We start from the raw sequence: 24,416 nt of genomic DNA on the forward strand, positions 1-24,416 counted from the left end.
AGAATAACTGCCCTCTCTGCTATGGTAACAGTGCCCAGCAGACACTTTTTGCACACAACACTGCGTCACGCCCACACACGTACATCAAAACACAGCGGCTCTGCCAGCGTCTGCCCTCCTGTTTATTTCACGCAGCACCCGTGACTCTGCTACACAATCCCAGAACCAGTGGTGTTGACGAGCTACCGGCTTTAGGACCCCGGGTGCCTATACATAAGCCTGTGGGTAATATGTCAGGTAGCCTAATCAATCGCAACCCATTGCCCAATTAGTGACGTATTGCGGTGTGACAGAGAGAGACTAACTAGGTAACGGCAGAGGGAGTAGGCACCAAACTATTACTACTTGCCCACTTGCTACAATTCACCCCCTCCAAATGAATCGGCGGCCCGACGATGATGGTCGGGATCCCGCCACCTTGCCCTTAAACGTTTGCCAGTTCCTCTTCCTCATTTCTTATGGAGACTGGCCTCGGGAGTCGGTGAGGGTTGGCGTGCTGGCCTGCTGTTGCTCGGCCCGAGCGTCGTAAGGGTGGAGTCACCTCTTCTGGAATGCCCTCTTCTTCCGGGGCGAGGGTTCTAGGTGACATGTGGGCCTCCTGAAACTCCCCAGGATAAAAAATGGCTACATCCTCATCCGCACATACCTCAGCATCGGCTGGAGTGACAGACTCAGCTCTGCTCGTGGGGGGAGTGCCCGTTTCTACCTCTGGCTGTAATACTTCAGGGACAGCCCTCAGCTCAGCCCTGTGCACCTGCCTTACCGGTCCCTCTCCATCAGCAGGGGCCATGGTGTACACTGCCCCAGTTCCTGAAGGCCTTTGTTGCACTTGGAAGACAGCCGGGTTCCAATGGTCCTGGATCTTGTTCCTCCCTGGTGGATGGTTCCGCAGGTATACCAGCTGCCCTTCCTCGAGTCCGGAATCGTTCACCCTGTCATTGTGGCTCTGGTTCTGACGCTGTGCCAGCTTCCCTGCCCTCTGCCGGACATGTTCATGTGTCATCCTTAGGCTCCGCTGATGTTCTTGGACCCAATCGTCCAGCGTGCCATCTCCTTGCATTGGCTCCCCTGTCCCCAAAAGGAAGTCCACGGGCAATCTGGGATGGTGCCCGAACATGAGGTAGTAGGGGGTTTGCCCAGTAGTCTGATGAGGTGTTGAATTGTAGGCAAAGGTCAACTGTGTAAGGTGGTGGGGCCAGCAGCGTTTCTCAGCTGGTGGCAAGGTGCGCAACAGATCGTGTAGAGTGCGATTAAATCTTTCACATTGCCCGTTCCCCTGGGGGTGGTAAGGGGTGGTCCTGGTCTTCTGGATTCCATATAACTGGCACAACTGCTGGATCAGCAGGCTTTCGAAGTTCCTCCCTTGGTCAGAATGTAAACGTGCCGGGGGACCGAAACGGTGGAACCACTGCTGGACCAACAGGCGGGCCACTGTGGCGGCCCTCTGGTCTTTGGTGGGTATTGCTTGTGAGTATTTGGTGAATACGTCGGTCAAGACGAGGACGTTCTCTCTTCCATCACTCGCCGGCTCCAGGGTGGTGAAGTCCACGGCCAGAACTTCATTTGGCTGGGTGGCCTGGAGTGTCCCCCAATATGCGCGGACCTTTGGCTGGACTGCTTTTCCCAGCACACATCTCTGACACTGTTGACACCATCTTTCAACATCCTGGGCCATATTTGGCCAGAAACAGCGGGCACGCAGTAGTTGGAGGGTTCTTTCAGTTCCCTGGTGGCCCTGCTGGTCATGGACACTACGAAGGACATTTTCCTTTAGGCATTGGGGAATCAGCAGCTGAAGTATCTCTGGACCTCCCCCCTGGGCATGGATTAGGCGGTACAGCACCCCTTCCTCCTCGACCAGATGGTCCCATTGGCGCAGCAGTGCCTTGCTGGAAATAGACAATGACTCCCGCTCCTCAGCCCGTGGCCGTCTCCCCTCTCGATGGTACCTGCACACTGGCCCTATCACAGAGTCTGCCTCTTGTAGCAGCCGTAGATCTTTGGGTGTGTGGCCTGGCAGGGCCACCACTTCTTGGCACTGGCCCTCTGTGGTAGCTCGCTCGAAGGTACCCGACAATGCCCCCAGCAGTGGGACCTCCGTGCCGATGGCAAAACGCTCCAGGTATTGCCGGGACAAGGCATCAGCATTTTGGTTATTTCTTCCTGGGCGGTACTTGATCGCGAAGTTGAATGATGCCAACTGAGAGGCCCAGCATTGTTCAACTGCTCCCAGTTTAGCAGTCTGTAGATGACTTAAAGGGTTGTTATCGGTCAGGATGGTGAAATGGTTCCCTAGTAAGTATTCTCTGAATTTCTCAGTAACAGCCCATTTCAATGCGAGGAGTTCCAACTTCATGGAGCTGTAATTCTCCATGTTCCTCTCGGTTGGCTTCAACCCCCTGCTGGCGAATGCGATTGGGCGCACCTTTCCATCATGTTCTTGGGAAAGGATAGCCCCTAGGCCACCATGACTGGCATCTACTTCAAGGATGAAGGACTTCTGGAAGTCAGCGTAAGCTAAGACAGGGGCGGTGGTTAGCCTCTTCCTTAGAGACTGAAATGCACTCTCGCAGGCATCGTCCCATGATGTCGCCAAAGGGACGTGGGGGGTCTTGCCCTTCCGTCTTGGCCCGCTCAGCTTCCCCACTAAATGGTGCAGAGGGGCTGCGAGCTTAGAGAAACCCTCCACAAATCTGCGATAATAGCTTGCGAACCCAAGGAAAGACCGTAGTTCGGCCAGATGACCTGGACGTCTCCACTCTTTCACTACCTCAATCTTGGCAGGGTCCGTGGCCACACCCTCAGCAGACACTACGTGACCCAGGTAGCTCACTTGGGGTTGGAAAAACCGGCACTTAGACAGCTTGACTTTTAGGCCCTGCTTTTGTAGCCTCGTGAAAACTTCTCCCAACCGCTCAAGATGCTGTTGTACAGTAGAAGAGAAAATGATGACATCATCAAGATACAGGAGGACAGACTGATAGCGACGATCGCCAAACATCCGTTCCATAAGGCGCTGGAATGTGCCAGGAGCATTGCAGAGCCCAAATGGCATTCGGTTGAACTCGAAGAGGCCAAATGGGGTGCAAAAGGCAGTCTTCGCTTTATCCTTCTCAGCGACGGGGACTTGATGGTAGCCACTTGCGAGGTCAATGGTGGAAAACCATTTTGCTCCTGAGAGGGCGTCCAGAGACTCTTCTATTCTAGGGAGGGGGTAGGCATCACGCCGGGTTTTGGAATTCAGCTGCCTATAGTCTACACACAGACGCAAACTCCCATCTTTCTTAGTCACCAAGACAATGGGGGAAGAATAAGGGCTGCTGCTTTCTCGTATGACTTTACTATCCAAGAGCTGCTGGATGTGCGCCTTTACAGTCTCGTACTGAGAGGGTGGTAAACGGCGGTAAAGCTGTCGGACAGGGGCATCATCGATCAAGGGAATCTCGTGGACCATCAAGGAAGTACAGCCCAAATCTTCATCACCCTTGGAGAAGATGTCCTCGTATTGTGCGAAGAGGGCTTTAGCCTGGGAAGCTTGTGCTGGGATCAGCCCCTCAAGGTCATGAAGGACCTGATCAGGGACTTGGGAGCATGGGGCTACCTTCTGGGCAGAGACATAGGCACAGCACTCCTCCAATGAGGACTCAAACTCAATGCCTTCAACGCCAGCCGAGGTGGCCATCACTGCTTGCACAGTCCCAATGACCCGTCGAGGGGGTAGCCACACCTCAGTGCTCCCAACATTGACAACAGGGGCATATAAAAGGCCTTTTTTGGCAGAGACGAGAGTGGGAGACACCAGAAGTTCTTCGGGCAACTGCCCATCCTCAAAGTCCAATGGCTCAAGCAGAAAATCAGTGGAATCTACCTGGGGACACGTGACAGCTACCATGGTGAGAGCGCCAGCTCCAATACAAATGGGTAACTTCCCCTGGATCTTAACCTTAAAGGGTTGGGAGGCGTTGAGAATGGCCCTGATCTTCTCGCAATGTCTCAAGGCTCGCAAGGTGGCGGGGGCCGCCGACTTAACAGGGGGAGAGTGGAATAGCTGTGGGCCATGCTGCTCAAAAAGGACCCGATAGCAATCCCCAAGCACATTCATCCCTAATATACCTGGGGTGGCAGCCTTACGGTTGTGAAAGGTCATATCTGTGGGGTCCCTGACAATCAAGATCCCCCTCCCTGGGATACACTGTTCCAATACCATCACATCCAACTCAATGTAGCCTGTGTAGGGTATGTCTAATCCGTTGGCTGCTTTAAGGCCCAGCCATTTGCAATCCTTCCTCTGTAGGTGCAAAAAATGTTTACTGAAAAAGCTCTCCCTTACAGTCGTAACCATCGAGCCAGTGTCGATCAAACATGGTACTATCACACCCCCCATAACTACATCTAGAATTGGGCAATTCCCCACTAACTGGTCAAAAGAAGAACAAACCGAGCCAGATACCTCCCCTCCCAGTGTGTGGCTCTGCACACTGGGGGTCTCTAGTTTCCCGGCTGGCTATTGGAACTGCTGGTATGGGGCACTGACTGATTGATGGAATTATCATGTAGCGTACGGGAGACAGGTCTACTATTATGGGAAGGGGGAGCAGACTGACAATACCGGGCTATATGTCCGGGCCGGTCACACCGAATGCAGATAGGCTGCCCATCAGGAGTACGCTTAAAACGGCCTTCCCTAGGGGGTTGGGAGGCATAGGGCCTGCTGGTAGGTTGGCTTAGATGCTTGACTAATATGTCTAGTTGGGCTTGCTGTCTTAAGACGATATCCTTAAGCTCGGCCATCTCAGAGGATTGTACAAAAGTGTTCTGGGAAGATTGAGCAACAGTAGACTCACACTGACTTGGATAGGGTGTCTCGTTGGCCCGCCCTGGAGGACGAAGACTACGCTCACGACCCGTCTGACCCTCCTCCACCCACCTGGTTGCCTCACGACGTACATCCAACAACGTTAAATTCTCACTAGCCCGCACTGCCCGCTTGAGTTCCCTTCTTAACATGTGGTCACGGACATTTTCACAAAACTGGTCCCTGAGCACTGTGTCGGGATTGGTGATTGCATCCTTGTTGGACTGCTTAACCTTCTCCAGGAGTTCCATAAGTACATGCGAAAACTCAAATAAAGATTAATTTTCCCTCTGTTTTCTGTAAAAAAAACATTGTTGCCAGTAAACATAAGACTTACTACAACCATATACCTCTTTTAAAATTGTAATGATTTCAACAGGGTTTTCCCTGATAGCTACGGGACGATACTTGACTTCATTTCTGGCTTCACCTTCAAGATGGTCATATAAAAACATTGCTTTCTCTACATTAGACATGTACCTTGACCTAATGCAGCTTTCGGCCTCCTCGAGCCACTCGTCCACAGATAACGACCCTGCTACTGCAGAACCGGAGAATTTAGGGCATCGTCTCTCACGGGGCAGGTAGAATGCCTGCTCTCTTTGGACTGGCTGTGCAGCATTCCTGCTTGTGCTGCCGCTTCGGCCAGCTCCATCACCTGGTGCACTAGACAGTCTCTCATTTTCAGCTTGAAGCTGAGTAATCCGTTCTCGCAGTTGCTGCAGCTCCGAAGTCGCTCCGTCGCTCTCCTGTTCCAACATATTGCCAGTTGCTGTTCTCTATACACTCACACACTTTTACACAAGGTGCCGCAAAAAAAATGGGACCAACCAACCAACATGTTCAAAATAGAAGGCCGTCCTGCCGAACTACGCCAAAATGTAGCGCCCTCTCGGGTACTGTTGACTACGCCACCCCTTGAAGTGGGCTAAATTATGTCAGAGCAAGGGGAACTCAATAACACTATTGCCAGTTTTTGGTGAAAGTATAAAAATAGTCTTTATTAATAAATAGTAGACATGAGTAGCGTTGGTTGGTCACCAGATATAATACAAAAAAAAATACATAGACACAGTAGGGGGACTGGGGAACCTCGGTACTGGGCCACTAGGAGAACTGATGTCAGGCCAGGTCTCTAACACACGTGGTCTTGTGCACACTAAATAACACGTGTTTTAGATTCAGGGAAAATGCACTACAATATCTAAGACACTCTGTGATATGTGACACGGCAATTAAGAGTTCAAACTACATGCACACTGCAATCTCTGTAGGCTACTAGAGTGAGAAAAACTACAGAGACCGGCTATACAAGGTCAGGTACTAATGGGCCTTATAAGCACCGAGGCTATTAGCTGTGGAGGGGGGAGGGAGACACACGAACTGGAAGTACAGTAAAAAAGAAAAACAAACAAAATAAATCCACTCTAGCCTGCGGCTCACATTAAATAGGTGGTACCTACACAAGCTACTTAGGCCGATAGGCTAGAGGAACAAAAAAAAGTAAACAAACTATACGCGGCACCAATGCATCAAATACACATTAAAAGAGAACAGCAACTAGCAGCCCTGGGTAGCTGCGAGGGTCTAACGCTTTTCAAGATGGCTACTACACTGTGGCTGATGGCTTCTGGAGAATAACTGCCCTCTCTGCTATGGTAACAGTGCCCAGCAGACACTTTTTGCACACAACACGGCGTCACACGCCCACACACGTACATCAAAACACAGCGGCTCTGCCAGCGTCTGCCCTCCTGTTTATTTCACGCAGCACCCGTGACTCTGCTACACAATCCCAGAACCAGTGGTGTTGACGAGCTACCGGCTTTAGGACCCCGGGTGCCTATACATAAGCCTGTGGGTAATATGTCAGGTAGCCTAATCAATCGCAACCCATTGCCCAATTAGTGACGTATTGCGGTGTGACAGAGAGAGACTAACTGGGTAACGGCAGAGGGAGTAGGCACCAAACTATTACTACTTGCCCACTTGCTACATGTATATAATCTTATTGCTCATTAAAGGATAATTCATTATTGTCTTGGTTAACTACAGGCACAGTTCATGGTAAACTGGTAAACTCAGGCTCTGACATAGTAATGGAATGTTTCAATTAGCTCAGCTTCATGAGATACAAATTGCAACAAAAAAACCTGTTTTGCCCTCCATATTTTTGTCTTTGACCTTTGAGTGGATCCTGTGATCTTTGAGCCTGATAAGAGGGTACGCTAAAAACGTTTTTCTACACGGGATCTTACCAGAGCCTGGCAGATCTGTCATTTGCTATGTGATCATTAATAGGCAGTCGACTGATTACCAATTAGTGACAGACAGACAGAGTTGATTAAGTTTAAGTTCATAACTGGCCTGTGCTGTAGTGTGAAAAAGTCAATGCATGAGAAGGTATCCATAAAGGCAGTTGAAATGTTAGGTGCAATGTAAGCTGTAAACATTTACATTAAGCTATGTTACCCTGTTAGCTGTTGGTTGGAGCTAGTTGAGTGGCCAGTTATTATAGATATTACGGTTAGTTACTTTGTCACTTTGAATTAACACTAGCAAAACATCAGCTGAAATATAGACTGTTATTAATCCGCACAGGTGGTGGTATCTTCATTTACTTGGAAATGACAGCAGATGAGCAGTTATATGTTTGAATCGCTCAGTTTCATGCCACTTCATTGCACAACCAACATTTTAGCAGCCATCCTGAATGCTCTTGAACCGAAGGTTTCTGAAGTGTTTCCCCATTCATTTCAGTGGGAGAAAAGGGGATGAAAACTGAGAAAAAGAAAAGAACTGGGGGGACTGCAGACATTTTTACAAGAACCCTGAACGGAATCAGGACGGACATGTCAGAGTTGAAGTGGTGTCGATATCTCAAAAGCTCAAGGAGCAGAAGCAAAGCCAAAAAACAGTGGAGTAACAAAGAGGAAGAAAATAAAAACTAGTAAGAAAATAGTTGTGCTTCACACCAATGGCTAATGATGTCATCAGTGAGATTCACACTAATCACACTAATGAGTACTTTAATTAAACCCTGAAATATTGGTTTTTGGTGTAATTGGATTTCTGTGCATTTACTAGGTGCGTTTGAGTCAACAGATGACTCATGAAACATCAGGAGTAGAACCAAGGAATGTTAATAACGATATCATTAGAATCCCTATAAAGTATTACCCCGGGAAACCAAACAAAGGCAGTCAGTACAAACATGATACATCAGGTGCGCAGAGGCAACAAGGTTTGTATCATGCATAGATCAATGTAAAAGCTCTGGGACAAATGTCTCAATTGCCCCACAGCAGTTCAACGTTCTCACTTTATGCATTTCATTCACCGGGGAAAGAAAGTTTGGATGAAGGAAATAATAAAAAATAAATAAATAAATAAAAAATCAGTAGGACAGAGAGGCGAAGCATTGACCAATCACCATGCTCCTTTAGCTGTTTCTCAAAGTTAGCTATCCCAAGAAGCACTGAAATTCCCATAACCGTCTGCCAACCAGGATTTCATCCTGTCGCTTATTTATCATTTTGCACATTTTACATGACACTTCAGTTATGATATCAAACGTAGAGGCACCCATAAATATCAAGCACTACAGTGAGAGGCGCATCATCAGCTGCAATTGCGGGTGAGACCTTGCAATAATGCAGACGAGCGTTGGCAAACAGACTGCCTCTCCACATGCCGTCACGCACACAGAAATAGAGAGCCCCTGTTTTGCGGCATAATGAGTGGGAATTGGTTGTATTTTGTCGCTCCGGGAATCATAAAGGTTATCAGCAAACATTCATTATGCAGTCAGAGGCTGCCTACGAGAGCGTGCGGGTGTTGGGAGGAGGGGCGGGAGCAGAGGAGAGGCAGTGTGCGTGCTGCTATCTGTTTGACATTTCTGTCAGGATAGGTATTTTGAATTGGCCGGATGCCTCTGACAAATGCCAGCGCTGTCACCAGATCACTTTTAATTACACTCGACTGGCTTTTTTCCCCGTGGGGCTGCGGAATGAACGTACTCAGCTGGTGCAGAGAATCGTTGCTATCACCCGAGCTGGGTTGGTTGGAACGACCCGCATGACTCTCAGTGTGGCTGCAATGGTATTTTAATGGCCTCTGTGTAGACTGGGCGAATTACAATATGAGAGGAGAGGAGTAGCATGCCGAGGTTGTTGGGTTTGACACTGCTGGACACTTTGAACAGGGATGATGGTGCACAAGTGTGTCGGCTTCATCAGCTGAGTGAAACTCATTTGACCCCCCATAGACATACAGTACCATATGAAGTTGCAGTGATATGTGTAATAATCCAACCTTATTTGTTGATTGTGAAATTGTTCATTCTAGTTGTGCTTTTCCAAAACACATCTGCATAACATTTTAAGATTAGAAACTACATTTGTAAACATGAATTGATAAATTAATTGATAAACTCATACACATCATTAAAACTAATCAATGATCCAATTTGGGTATAGTAGAAAGTGTGTGTTTTTATACTGTATATCACACATTGTTTTGTTAGAGTAATTAGAACTGTGTGTAGAGGTTTCTGGATTCCATTGATGTCTCTAGACTAACATGTTATGGTGGTAGAATGTAAACTAAGCAAATGTAGCATGCCATTTCTACCAGAAATAGTTTGAGGCAGAAATAAAATAAAATATTTAATGCAAGATACAATCATAGAAATAGCAGTCTTTAGGCCCCTTCCTCAGTCTGGTAATAGTAGCAAAATAAATCAATGGACCATGGTCAATGGTCAAACATAAGCCTAGAGTCCTTGGTAGTGGGTGAAGTATGCTAGCTTTGTTAATATTTAAACTATGTCTTGTGTACCTTGTGAATATTTTAAATATTAGTCAGCTTTTTGCTATCTCTTTGCCAAGGATCACTTATTTTCTTCTCATCCTCACGCAGTATTAGTCAGTCACCAAATATCAAATACTAATGCTAAATGTTGAAACAAACTGGGACTGACAGGCTACTTGTATACTGTGGGTAATGTAGTTTCTTGAATCGATATGGTTCCAAACAGCATATTTATCACATTTAAAGACTGAAATGCAAACTTTCTGATGTGTTTATGGATTTGTCTGTGATAAGAGTGTGGCATGTGCCCCAGTAAATGTAGTCTGGCGATGCTCCTGGTCCTTACCTGGAGTACTGTAATGTTCATCCACTTACCTAGTGTTATGTGGGTTAAATATGTAATATTATGTGACCGTTTCAGGACTGTCCACTCAGGCAAAAGTGGTATTAGGAAGAAGACTGAGTCTCATACACAGACAAGCTCATTGAAATGATTAAGTAGCTGATGTCCTTAACTGGGGTAAAACCATTCAAGTGTGAGAGAATTTTAATTGAAATTTGCTTCTGATAATGTTTGACTCATTTAACAAGGGAATGTGAGGCTACAAATGCATATATTGGACAGTATTTAATACAAATCAAAACCAAAAGTTTAGAAAGGGTGTCTCTCACTGTGAGATGTGAGATTTAAAATGTTTTTCATATATGCCACTTAAAATGTTTTATTTATAGTAAAATATTATGTACTGAAAATGCTGAGCTGAAGTTTCTTTTGTCTGTCTTTTGTTCTTAGGGGCCAAGACGAAGCAGTTTCACCTTGCTGACAATCATTTCCAAACATCATGTGCAGACAACATCAAATTTGCAGTGTTCACTATTTCTGTTTTTCCTAGGGAAAAAAAGAAACGATGGTTTATTTGAATTTTTTTTAACCAAAGAACACAATCACCACACATTAATTTGGCCATCAGCAAGCCAACTACATATTACTGGAAATAAGACCATTGACATTGACTTCAAACAAATACATGGTCAAATTTACAATTGAAATGTACATTTTTACCAGAAAAGAAAATGTAAAAAGACCAGAACACCCGAGAACAAGAGAAAACATCCTCAGGGTGCCTTTGATTGCTGGACTGATATGTTTGCAGGTGCGCTGTACGCCAATGCCCCTCGATGATACACATTAATGTTAATGCACTGCGATTACCATTTGAAAGCCTTCACAGGAAATTCAACCACCCTCTCCATGATGTGTGTATATCTCTGAGTACTGAGCTCAAGGCGGTTAAAAGACATTATACAATATATGGCATAAACACTGAAAGAGCTCATGATCATATTAGCTAAGGTTGGCTGAGATATAAACCTCTCAGCTTTGTGTCCTAGGCAATAAGCAGAGCTGAAGTAAGATGCAGTACGATCTGCTAATTTCTTCGGACAGCTGGGAAGTGCAAAGCCCAGTTCTTCAGTCAATTAGTCAATTAGCTGATTACTTGACATTTAGGACAAGTAGGACATTTATTCCCCTGAAACTGCACAAAATATGGTCTTTCATGAAAAGTCAGTAGCCAAATAATATCCATCTTTGTGCTGAAAAAGCACACTTTTAGGGAATATTTGCTAAATATGAATGAAGATACAGTGTGTATAAAGGGCTATGCTTACTGTGTTTACATTTTATCGTATGCACTAAATTATTAACAATGTTAATTGTTAATATGCTACTTTTTATGCAACTGTACCTCATTCATATTTGGGCTGTAAGTATGCAGAGGATAGATTCACTGTCATTAAGACTTATTTTCATGAATGATTCATTTATAGGAAATGTTAAAAAAGTGTACCTGTGGATGAATGGCACGTCAAGCTATCTTTTGAGCCTCTGTGCCCTGACAGTAAGTAGGAATGTTAAGATGGTATTGGTAGTGAGGCAACATTGTGCTTAACGGTTTTAATGTACTTTGCTGTATCAACGACTTGCAATCAGATACATAGCACTGTGTGTGGCTCCCAGCTGCTAAATGTTTATTTGGAATTAGGATGATTGTTTACCACTCTCTAAAGAAATGCCCACTGACTTGTATGAAGAGGTCATTAGTAAGCCTGATGTGAACATAGCCAGTAGGCTCTGAGGAGAAACTAAAATGAATAACTTATCTTGGTCTTTCTTCATTGGTCCCTTGCAACCAAGACAGTCAAGTTATGTGAGTTCAGTGTGTGGCCTTTAACTCTGATTGAAATCCATACACCAGCACATATAAAAGCTACAAAGGGTAAAAGCTTAACAACAGATATTCACACTGAGAGAGTTCGAATGATGCAAATGTTAAGCCCAACTCTAAGAGGCTCATTGGACCTGTGTATCAAGGGTTGTCTGGGTAATCAAATCCTGAGAAGATATGCTGGTTCAACAGTTTGGTGTTCATTGGTGTCATGTCATTATCGCCCATCACATCAACTGTCGGCTGTGTTGTGTCATTGTACTGAATACAAAGAAATACAAGTTTTCCAGAGAATGATAAAAAGCCAACCCTGCAGCAGACTACATTTCCCATAAACCAATGAGGAGAGCTGTTGTGTGGTGTATTACATTCGTATTAAAACCTTATTTGAAAGTATGCACACCTATCAGGAACTGAGCGTGGGTCTAGTCACGGAATGCAACCGTTAAAAATTGTGTGGGATGTGACATACAGGATTAAACGTAAAAAAATGCACTTGGCTTGGTAGTTTCGTATAAAAGCATTTCCGAAAGATGAAAAACAGCGAGGAGAAACAAAACATCATAAAATGCAAGATATGGAATGATACGCTTCTTCAAATTGTTTATAAAATGCTATTCGGTTACAAAGTGTGAAAAATAGTTTTCTTTACTCGTCTTTTCCCTCCACATAAAAATGCCACATTGAACGAGGCAAAGTAGATAATACCGCATGGGGTAAAGTCTGAGTTTGTCTTTTGTCGTCTTTGCTTGTTTCGTTTTGTACAGTTCTCTATACAGTGGTCACGGACAGGAAGGCATTGTGGACTTTGGCTCCCTCGGGCGCCTTGGCGCCGTGAGTCATCAGTTCCTGAATGGTCATCCAGTTGTCCAGGATCTTCTTGTTGCGCTTCTTCATCATCTTGCGGTGGCTGAGCTCGATGATGCTGACCTCCTTGCGGGGCGATCCCGAGCCCGGGCCGGAGCCCGAGCCCTCCCCGCCGCTCTGCGGGTTCTCGCGCAGGCTCTCCAGGCGGCTGCGCTGCATGAACTCCCGCCGGCGCCGCTGCTCCTTGGCCCGGGTCAGCTGCTGCTTGCGCTCCTCTTTGCTCCAGTAGCGGCCCATCTTCATCTCGCTCATGGCGTCGTCGTCGGTCGTCATTCCGCCGCTGCGCTCTTCCTTGATCTTGAGCGCGCGCTCGCGGAGCAGCCGGTCGCGCACCGGCCGCTTGGTGATGTACCGCGTGCCGTCGCTGCGCACCTTCACCTTCCACTCCAGCTTGGGGTCGTTGACATCCGAGGACTGCTGCTGCTGCTCCGCTGAAGGCTGCGGATCCGGGCACATGCTGAACAGGCTGAGCTGGCTCTGGGAGTACTCCACAGCCGAGCGCTGCTGGATCAGGTGCATGTAGCTCTGGTAGTGGCGGGCGTGAGCCGGGATGTTGGTGTGCCGTAACGGCGAGTTGTGGCTGGGCGAGAAGTAGGGGATGCGCGAGGGCCGCAGAGCCTGTTGCTGGTGGGCGGGAGAGGCCTCGTCGTCGGCCGGCAGCGTCTGGTCCGACTCGGACGGGTTGCTGTGGTCGGGGCTCCCGCTGGGGGCGCGGCGGGCGGGGCAGTAGGAGGACAGCGGGGAGGAAGGACAGCGTCCGGCGGCCAGGGTGCTGCGGAGGTTGCGCTGGTTGGTCAGGCTGACTATCCTCTGCAGCGAGTGCTCGGGCGAGCGGTCCATGGCCAGCGGCGTGCTGCGCGAGCTCTCCGCCGTGTTGTAGGCGCTCGAACTGTCCTTGTCCGACTTCTCCGGGTGCTCCTTGATGTTGGCCAGCTTTCCTGCCGTCCCGCTGCCTCCAGCCTGGCTCTGGTGTTGCCGGCTCGGGCTGCCCTGCTCCTTGGCCAGCGCCTGCCGCGGCTCCCGCTTGCGGAGCTGGTGCGCCTGCATGATGTTCTGGCACTCCAGCTCGATGCTGCGCAGCTCCTCGTTCAGCATGCGCAGCTCCCGCTCCACGCCGCCGCCGCCGCCCATGCCGCTGGGCTCCGTCAGGCTGCACTCGATGGTGCTGCTGCGGCTGTAGAACAGGTCGTACTCTCCGCTGTTGCGGATCTGGCACTTGAGCTCCAGCAGCTGCTGGAAGCGGTCGCCCTCCGCCACGGGCTCCTCCCCCGGGCACCGGCTCCCCGAGACGGGCCCCTCGGCAGGGTGGCAGGCCTCCCGGCGCTCACGCAGGCACTGGGACAGCCTCTTCTGGATGTGCGCCAGCATGTCCTGCTCCGAGCTGACGTCAGTGTGGCCCAGCCCGCTGTCCTTGTCCTGGTTGGCGGAGGAGGAACAGGTGGCCGTCGAGTCGCCGATGATGTCACCCTCCGGTCTCTTCCTGAGCTGCAGGGAAAGAGGTGAACCGTGAGCGCGGGGCGAGACGCAATGACATCATCATGAATAAAACAAATGTCATATCCTCAGGGACTGCTTTCCATTGTCTCCACGGGTGATCTCACAAGTATAATAGAACTATAGTGAATAACAAGGAGCCTCTCTCTATTGTCTCTTTGATATTCCCAACTTTGGAATATACGGTATGTTAATATCCTCGTAAAATTTGAATTTATAATGGCTATAATTGGGATTTAAAACACTCATCGCTGTCTCATACATATTCATACCTCAGAAGGCACATTTTGAAAGTTGATAAAGGACTGGGGAAAGCAAAACATGCTCAATAGATTCATTTCAACCACTCTGCATCTGCGGTATCTATTATTTCAAATTACTTTCTAAATTTTACATTAACTTCATTTTTGACACTCTCATGGAGGGTACAGCCAGATAACAAACTAGTTCTAGGGGGTTCCGAGCTCTTTAAAGCACCTCGAGACGATGTCAATTGTTAATAGCATTATATAAATAAATAAAATTGAACTGTTCAATGAAAATATGTCCTGTGAAGACACACTTCTCCTTGTTGTCTCCCACCTGGTCTTGTAGCTTAGCAGCTCTCTCCATCTCCTCATCCTCTCTTCTTTGCTCCTCCAGCATCTCCATCTTCAGCTCCTCCAGGAACTCGCTGTGTTCATCATCCAACCACCCATCCTCCAGCTGCAGAGAAGCATAGATAGAGAAAGACAGAGAGGGGTAGAGAGAGAGAGAGAGAGAGAGCAAGATAGAGAGAGAAAGAGAGTGAGAAATGTATTGCTATTGAAAAAATGTTTTAATATCTAATTAATAAACATCAACACAAGCTTTTAATTGCCGCCCCGTGACGTACCCGCACCCGTCAACCTGACAACCTGAAACTGCCGTGGACACGGCTCGGTGGCCACGGCGTCTCTCGCCTCTTGACCTTGCACTCCTAATTCCTCACATCAGCTCTTTGTCAGGGCGTCTCAAGCAAAAGCATAATCCATATTTATAGATTCAGATTCGCTATTGAAGACGCACTTAATTACCGTGGGAGTCCATTACAGAGGCAGGCCTCGGCTGGGATTCTGTGGCTCCGGCGGAGGACCGCTTGGCGGTGGCCCGGGGCATGAACTCACTCGGCATTAGCATGCAATTAGTTTTTATGGTTTACCGTCCGTAGTCAATTATGTTGCCGCTACATAAAAATAAAACATGACGAGGTGCCGGAGCGCCGGCCCCTTACCCTGCCCTGCCAGGGGGGGTGGAGTGCAGGTAAGTAAAGTTTGTCCGCACTGTTTCAACAAAACTGTTTCATATTGCATGAGCGGGATGTTGCCGACAGCGAAGCCAAGTGTGTGTGTGTGTGTGTGTGCGCTTGTGTGTGTGCGCATGTGACTGTGTGACTATCTGAATGCGTTCAACACCTAGGATTTTGCACAGTGCATACCATGTCTCTCTCGGCATGGTGTGTGTGTGAATGGGAAGGGAGCCTATATGCTGAGGTATGCATTCATTTTTGCACACATGTCTCCATGAATGAATTAGAGCGGTGTGCGAAAGGGGAATTACCCACCTGCAGCTCAGGCCGCGCCACCAGCAGCATGATGTTCCTGCAATCCTCACTGGAGAGCACCGCCACCGCCTCCTCTCGGTCCTGCACATCCTGCCCATTTATCTGTGGGGAGCAGAGCGATGAGGGTCAGACAGGCAGTTCACACAGCAAAGCCCAGCTGGAGAGAGAGAGACGGTCAAGAGAGGCCCCGCTCCAGCGGTAACTAAAAATATAGGTGATTATCTATCATTGGCTTCAAAAGGAACCCAGCTGACGCCAGCCAAGGTGAGCAGCGAGGAAGTGAAAGATTCTCATTTTCTTCTCATCTTTCTCTCAAACACACTCAAAACACACACACACACACACACACACACACACACACACACACACACACACGCATATAGAACACACTGCCATTCACACTAACCTTCCTTTAGTCATTTCCCAGCTTTCTGAAGTAAGTGCCCTCACTCAATTATATACTTTAGAGAGGAGGAAGGCACATTGATTACTGCTGGGATGGCACACCTTGGCCAATGGAGACTGTCCTCATGAAAGCTTCCTGGCAACACATATAGATCTGGCGACACAATTAACTGGCCACTGACAGGTGGTGTTCATCTTTTCCCGGGGAGAGTAATGGGACTGTCACCGGAGGATAATAGAGCCGGGTGCCGGCCGGGCCGGCAGACCCGCGTTCCACCAATCAGTCACACGGCACACACCCGCGTGCCGACAATTAGCGCCTGCGCTTTCCCATTATCTCCCAGAGCCAAACGCCGGGGCTCACTGCTCAGCCTCTCGCGTTATCGCTTCGTGAGGAAGTCTTTGCACTACAAGTGCCTCGGAACGCGGGGCCTCTACTACCTGTCAGAGCGAGCCTTTCAAACACTCTCTGCCCACAGGTGCCATCTCTGGTCTGCTCTGGAATACATCACAACTCTCCTGCACTGGCCTTGGTGGCCCACCTCAGTGCTGCTCCCATACACTGCGCTGCCTGCCACACCAGCTACAGAATACAAAACATGCTCCCCGCCTGTACTTTAATAGCATATTCATTGACTATCTGTGTGCTTGCCTGCCATTGTGTTCCTGTGTGCCATTCCTTATTAATACTTAAACAAAGGGTGCTTATATGACAGCAGTCCCTAAACAGCAGTAATTTATTCTCTCACTTTGCATACTACTGGGCCTTATTTGGTTGGTAACTTGCAAACCGCAGCAACAAAAGGCTGAAACTATCCCCTCTGTTCACAACATTAGCTGAGTGAAAAACCATGTAATTAGCAACAAAAGTAGCCCAGAGACCAGCGGAATCTTTAAATAGGGAATTTTTTATTATACACCTTCATATTGTGCGAGTCCAAAAGCGCTCAAGCGTTTCTCGTTTGGACACCTCTGCACAGCGGTGAGCATCGCACTCCTACGCATCTTCCCCAGATTTAAGGCCACTATCTCTCATGAACGCAGACTGCATGTCTCTCCTCGGGGTAGTCTTAGCCCCTCTGGGTCTCTGCCCCAGAGTACTGCTCACAGTAATGATGTGGAGAGATCTTTCCTGGCCCCCTCGGGGGACACATCTGCTGTGCCGAGCACCTCTAAACTGGAGCCATAAAAAAAATCTGGGGGGCCCCCCGCGGCCGTCGGCTGCTGACTCGGGGAGCAGAAGAGCCAGGGGGAGGGAGTATCATCCCCCTAACCACCACAGAGGGGGTTACTTCTTCATTTAATGTTCAGCCATTAAAAATGAATAGGCCCACTTGCTGGGAGACAAAGGCAGCTCCCCTGGAATAACGGGGTTTTCATGTCAGTGGTAATGAGAGCAAAGGGATAGGATGATGGCTGTACCGCACCTGCAAAATGCGGTCCCCTTCTCGAATGCGACCGTCTCTGGCGGCGATGCTGTTCGGGCCGACCTGTAAGATAGAATGGAGTACGTCGTGTGAATGTGTTTTGAGACGTCTGCATCTAAATCATATCCCATAGCTTTTCAATTGAATACTGAAAGTCTGCCTTGTCCTGAAGATAACAATCGGACAAATGTTGTAAGATTGATGACTACTGGCTGATGGTCATCTGCAGATACACTTGCCTTGTCCAAGCATTATTGCTTTGATTCAACTGGGAATTAAAACTAATTTTGTCCTCTCTAGTACCAATTAAGAAAATGGATGAGGGTTAGGGTGCACTTTTCATATTACATAGATAACACAGTCGTTATGAAGTGGTGTTGCATTACAAGGGCTTGTTTTATTTTCCTGCTGTCTCTGATTTCCCTTGGCCATTCGGCCTCGGAACGGGGGGCCATGATTGGCTCAGCCCTCAGACAGGAAGCTGAAGCGTCTCAAGCTCCTTTGTGATTAATGACACTGAGTGAGGGGGCTGGCCCATCCTTCACCGACCAATCAATTGCTGTCTTAGGTCATTTGTTTCACTCTGTCCTATCAGAGAGGATCTCCTGAGATCACTCGGGTGCCAGAATGTTCCATCTTTATAAACCCCAACCCTTCACAATGCCCACTCACTTAAGGAGCAATCGGCACTTTGCTGTCAAATAATGAGCTACATGTCTGCAGCCGTCCAGTCAATAGAGGGGCTTGTTTGTCTGTGGCTACATCATTAACATGTACCTGTAACACTGTATTCAGATCACGTAAATACCACTGCTTAGTAAATATGTAGAAAATTATTGGGCTTAGGATACCTCTGTCTATTTAAAGTAGTGAATGGAATCTTTTGAATAAGCTCCTTGGAATAAGTTATTCTCCCACAAGGTATTTGAATGGTGCTCATTAAGTACTCTATTCAGAGTTGTCAGTATCATAGTAAGGCACAGTAACTGAAGCCAAGAGGCCATATTAATAAGCCCATAACCACTCATTCATGAGAAGTATCAATATGCTGAGCGTGTCTAAGTGGCCAATACTGTGCTGTTCAGATCTGATTTCATCTGATTTGAAGAGCAGGGTAGGGACAGCACTCTCTATGTGTTTCTGACAAGTGAAATAAGAGACTCTTAGACTGATAGTGGGCCAAGCGAGAACTGCGGGCATTCAAATATTTCATTATTTTTCATCAATAGCCGTGATTCCACTCTTGGGCCAGTGTGAGCCAGGGCTATCTTCAGGCCAACTGCCAATGGCCTGAGGCCCCAAGAAGCGAAAACAAAACCCATTATATTCCGCGAACGCGAATGCGTGTCGACTATTGGGCTGACAGCCCTGCACTAACTTTGGTGTATACGTCACTCATCACGAGCGAGTGGGATGTTCAAGTTGAGATATCATGCGATAAAGTGTGGATGCCAGGCACCTATGACCTACAGCAGAGTAATTTAAGAAAAGGAATATAATGGAAACCGAAGTGTCCGTTTGCTGTCTGATTATCGCTTTGTGGAATGTAAAGTTAAGACTCAGATAAAGCATATCCCTCATGATTTAAACAGGCTTGTTAGACTCCTATGTTCCTATTCCATATGCTCACTGATATGACTTTTGCAAAAAAAAAGTGAAAAGTGATTTCAATCTTTATTCTTTCCCCAAAATGGAGAAATAAATATTTTAAACACCTGAATATTAATCCAAGAATCTAGCTAAAAAGCATCAAATGGCATAGCTTATTAAGTCATATCTGAGAACAGTGCTGACATTTGAACACTGTCAGAATGGCACGCTGACACTTCAAAGCTCAGCATTCAATAACATTATGAGCAAAAGCAGTGGTGTTCATCATTCCAAGCTACTCCATTGTCAACATTCCACTTTGAAGGAGACAGGAAAAATTCCTGGTTGACAGAAATACGACACGTAACCATAAACATTTAATGAGAGGAATTACCATTTTATTTCATCAGTGCGCTAAAAATAGCACTGCCATTGGAAGGAGGGGGGGGGGGGGGGGGTTGTTTGTAAATTCCTGTATTAATAACAAATACTTTCATAGAAATAATTTCACATCCGTTTATATATTTAATAGTTCTTCAGATGACAGGCCCCTTCGAACAAGATACACAGGGCCCTATTTTGAAAGGCTGTGAGCTCCGCGGTAGCCAATGAGACGTCATGATATTGCTCAAAGGGAATGGCCGAGCAGAATGGCTATTTTCATGTATTCACACATAGGACAGCTAGGATAGAGCAAAGCCTTTGTGGGAAAGCTAAAGTGGAATATTAATTTCTGGGTGTCTCGTTGAATTTGTGTTTTCTGAGCCAATCATAACAAAGGGAATTCTGATTTGAGCTGTGATGACAAGCGCACTTGTCACTTGTTTGATTCATGTCCAACACATCAGTGTATAGTATGAAAATATTTAAACTGTCAAATTGTCATTGTGAAATTATTAAATGTGTTGAATTGATAACAGCCTAGCACACTTCAAGCCTCCAAAATTGAATCATTGTAGTGGACTTCACGTTATTGAATGTATATGGCTCCAATAAACACACCTGAACGGTTGTAAGCTATTTGGTCATTTATTTGGAAAGGCAAGTGGTTAGTAGAATAGCCTAAAGTCCCATTTTCTCAATGAAGAACATAATGAGTGCTACGTATGTGCACATATCAATCCATAAGTCAAACTTTGTCTGCCAAAAATAACAAAATATCCACCAATGAATGGCAAACTGTCCCAGCAAAACTGTCCCAGAAAAACAAGAGAAAAGTATTGATCCCACAACTACAATTCTTTAAATGGAGTTAATTTACTCCATTACAGGAAAATGTCCAGGACTCCTAAATGGCCAATAAGCCAATTGAAAATTAAAATAATATTATGAAACTTTGGAAACTATCAGCTAAGTTGTGCCGAGGAGGTTTGTGTTGAAGAAGTGAATGACAGGGTATATTTATTGTCTACTTCGGCTCATCTTTGTCAAACACTTAAATTCTGAATTTGAAATTACATTTTATACATATTTTATACAACACATTTCAATTTCAGTCCGCCCTTGAAGGCACTCAACTCTTAGCGTATGTTATGAAATGACCAAATGAATGTGCTCTAGTAATCACAATAGCTTCACGCATGCCCTTCTTTGTTTTGCGCATAACAACCCTGTTCTATTAAATTATATTAAATTAGAGCCCACAGTGACACTGACATCGGACACTTCAGGGCTAACAATAAAAATATCTGATTTTAGCTGTTCTTTCTCTCTGACCATTTTCCCCTCATTCCTAAATCCTAACCATCTGCCAAAGTAACCCTGAGTTCCTGTGATGTAGTATGTGTCTGTATGAGTCTCTCACCTCACTGACGTAGATGGCGTTGTCATCCTCCTCGTCTGTCCTGTAGCACAGGGTCAGGCCCAGCTTCTCCTGACTGCTCAGCCGACACAGCTCAACCTCCTGCAGACACACATTACACAGACGCACAAACTCTCACTCTCAGTGCATCTCAGGACACAGCTCAACCTCCTGCAGACACACATTACACAGACGCACAAACTCTCACTGTCAGTGCATCACAGGTCAGAGGTCGGCACAGACACACATCATACCGACGCACAAACTCTCACTGTCAGTGCATCTCAGGACACAGGTCAGCACAGACACACATCACACAGACGCACAAACTCTTACCAGCGCATCTCAGAGACAAAATGTTCCCGTTAATGCCCCTTTAATGAACCCTGCTTTTGCACCTTTACTGTGCTAGTCAATGATTTCATTGTAGCCTGTAGTTAATGCAGTGAATGAATGTACACGAGCCCTAAGGTAGTACACCTGCTAATGCTGTAACTTTGCAGGTACTTTGATAACTTGCTTCAACTTTGAGGCATTTACATTCACTCTCTCATTATTATGTATGCTTGTTTTGTAAATAAATCTGTAATTATGCTAATAATCGCTGATTTAATTTGGTCAGCGGGCCCTTTCTGTTGTAACCAAAGAAAGCACCCATGAAATATTCATTGGCTGTCCCTGAACTGGGCTTAGCGCTTTGTGAGATTTGTTTTGAATGCAGAGTTGTGCTCTAATACCCATAGCCATAGGCCATCAATTCACAATGAACATTACAGCTTGACCACAGTTCCGGTCCTTCCTGACAACACAGACGAACAAACTAACTACCACGGGGCGACTATCTTGAAATTAAGGCGGAAGTTTGAGGCTGTCAAACTGTCAAAACACCAGCGGCTTCGTCACAACAAGAGTGATAAACAAGGTGTTCATTTTGCACAGTGCAGCCATCTGGATGGGGGGAATATTACTTCGTTCCTTCACAGGCTGACCTGCGTCTTTGCAGTGGGCGGCTGCTACTGCTCAGCAGGTGGGGCCTTGGCCTGTGGGAACCTGACAGGGCTCTCGGGGAGAGATGGAGAAATGAATTTCCTCTGTGGCATCTGTGGACTGGCTGGTTACACATGTCAGACGTGTCAGACGGCCTCGCCGAGGAGAAGAGTCAGGAACAAAGAGGAAGGTGGAGAATCAGAGCAAACGAGGCAGAGGGAGGAAGCCACCTGGTGCCTCCTTCCATTGAGGGGTGTATGTGTGTGTGTGTGTGTGTGTGTGTGTGTGTGTGTGTGTGTGTGTGTGTGTGTGTGTGTGTGTGTGTGTGTGTGTGTGTGTGTATGTGTGTGTGTGTGTGGGGGGGGGGGTGATGGTGGAGGTAAGGGAGGAACTGAGCACTTCTTTGTATCAAACAGCCCTGTGCTGGTCCACTGATTTATGAGTAATTTGCACCCAAGAAGCAGGAAAAAAAGGAGACAAATAAAAAAAGAGAGGTAGAAAGCAGAAGGGGGAAGCCCACGCTGTCAGGCTTCTCATCTTATATATTTTTTTCACACACTCCACCTGACAAGCCCTCAGATCTTTAATTGTGTGTGTGTGTGGAAGTACAGTAGCGCAAGCTCAGGCCTGTCACAGCCAATCTCCAGAACGAGGCGGCGGAGACACAAACACAGGTGAAAGAGAGCTGCAGCCACACCGCTAACACCACCACTGTCATCATGAATGACACTTCAGATCAAACCAAGCCACAGCAAAAGCCTGTTTGGTGAAAAAGGCATTAAGACATAATCAACGTTGATTTCTCTGTTGATGTTTTGTGTTAAATATGATTAAAAAACTGCAGATGGCGAACAGCTGGCTATTTCAACTTGAATGATACACCGCAGTCGCGAAATAAAAGTCTTTATGATGGAGAGGTAATTCATTGCCTTGGAAAGCCTGGGTGGCAGACAACATTAAAGAGCAATTAGCAAAGCAAACAAATGGCGGCAATGAATACCTTCACATATAGCAGTTAGGAATGCTGCCTCAAAGAGAGGAGTGAGTCTTTTTTCATGCTTTATTCCTTGAGTGTTGGCTAGGAATTTATTAGCACGGATGAACGGTGGTGATGGAGCATCTTGAGTAGTCAGAGTTCTCTACAGTCTGCCTGACATGATCAACATCTCTCCGAGGCAGGAGCTGCTAAAGCTAAAGCCGTTGCTGCCTGCAACCCCACCCCCCCTCCAGATATTCCATTTTACGGGCGAGCTCTCTGCCTCTCAGGCGGGAGATTGCATCGGCAGTGGGAGAGCGGAGTCTGACAGTAAATTAACGACTGCGATGGCGTGATTAGGCAAGATGGCCGCCCACCGTCAGCCCGCGCGGGATACTGTCATAATAATCGTGCCTTTGATTGCTGGTAATTGAAAAAGCAGCCTCCAAAGAGAGTCTGGGGATAATAATGGGGGTAGGTAGAGCCACTGAACAACTATGCTTTTGCCTCTATACTGATAGACACACACAAACACACACACATACATACACACAATAAACTAGACAAGCCTTTGGTAGCAGTCTCACATATGACAGCTTCAAAAGCAGTGCAGTCCATTGCGGCTTCACATAATTAAAGCGGAGGTAGTAAGTGCATGTAGGCTCCTCAAAAGCGTGAAAAATAGTGACAATGAAGTGGTTGGAGTGTTCGATGTGCTTTTCTTTCATCTTTTCTTGACAATTTTCCCCCCTCCCTTTATGTCAGTTTCCATGGCCCGTGCTCTGTGGGAATGTTGGGAGTGTTCTATTGACATACGGTAAGTGGAGGCATGTCAGAGGGGTGCACAGCCCTCCATGCATGAAATAAAAAGAGCAAACACAATGTAACGAGATTAGTTAATAGAAATGAGGCATGCAGCGTCCCCGCTTAATATATTACATTCGTGCCGACTTAATGCCAGGCTGCCGCGACAACGCAAGTGGATGTGCAAATCTCCTCTGAAGGAAAGGAATGAGAAGGCGCCCCGGTAGGGGGAAATTCAAAATGAAACAAAAGCGAAAGAGAAGGGGGTAATCACCACGCATCCGTCCCGACGGCCCATACAGTTAGGCTGCTCTTCACTGGCTCGGAAATAAAGAATATCTGAGCTCGCTTCGGCTTCTGGTAGATGCAGACACACACTGAGCGGACTCACCCAAGTGTCAGTTCATCATCTGCGGCAGCCTAATCTGCATCTTGGGGAGTAGTGGCGGTGCTGGGAGGGGGGTGGGGGGTTAGGGGGTAGGGCTGAGGTGTGGAGGAAGAGCCGACTAAGCCTACTGATGATATCATCTGTCAGAGCAACCCTGTGCCAGCGTCGGTGAGTTAATGAAGATGCAGGCGGGGGATCAT

At 47.0% G+C, this 24,416-nt stretch overlaps 1 protein-coding gene across 3 annotated transcripts in view; it reads right to left on the reverse strand.

Moving 5' to 3' along the window:
* Nucleotides 1-9,440: 9,440 nt before the first annotated feature.
* LOC105913405 (PDZ domain-containing RING finger protein 4-like) overlaps nucleotides 9,441-24,416 on the reverse strand; it is a 98,878-nt gene continuing 83,902 nt past the window's right edge. For all 3 annotated transcript variants that reach the window (XM_031564973.1, XM_031564974.1, XM_031564975.2), the window contains 5 exons: nucleotides 21,065-21,163; nucleotides 17,671-17,733; nucleotides 15,839-15,940; nucleotides 14,839-14,961; nucleotides 9,441-14,247 (listed from right to left, as the gene is read on the reverse strand). In XM_031564973.1, coding sequence (XP_031420833.1) covers nucleotides 12,667-14,247; nucleotides 14,839-14,961; nucleotides 15,839-15,940; nucleotides 17,671-17,733; nucleotides 21,065-21,163 — 1,968 coding nt within the window. In that variant the 3' untranslated portion in view covers nucleotides 9,441-12,666. The remainder of the gene's footprint in view (nucleotides 14,248-14,838; nucleotides 14,962-15,838; nucleotides 15,941-17,670; nucleotides 17,734-21,064; nucleotides 21,164-24,416) is intronic.

The sequence above is a fragment of the Clupea harengus genome, chromosome 3 (assembly GCF_900700415.2).
Source record: "Clupea harengus chromosome 3, Ch_v2.0.2, whole genome shotgun sequence".
Lineage (NCBI taxonomy): Eukaryota > Metazoa > Chordata > Actinopteri > Clupeiformes > Clupeidae > Clupea > Clupea harengus.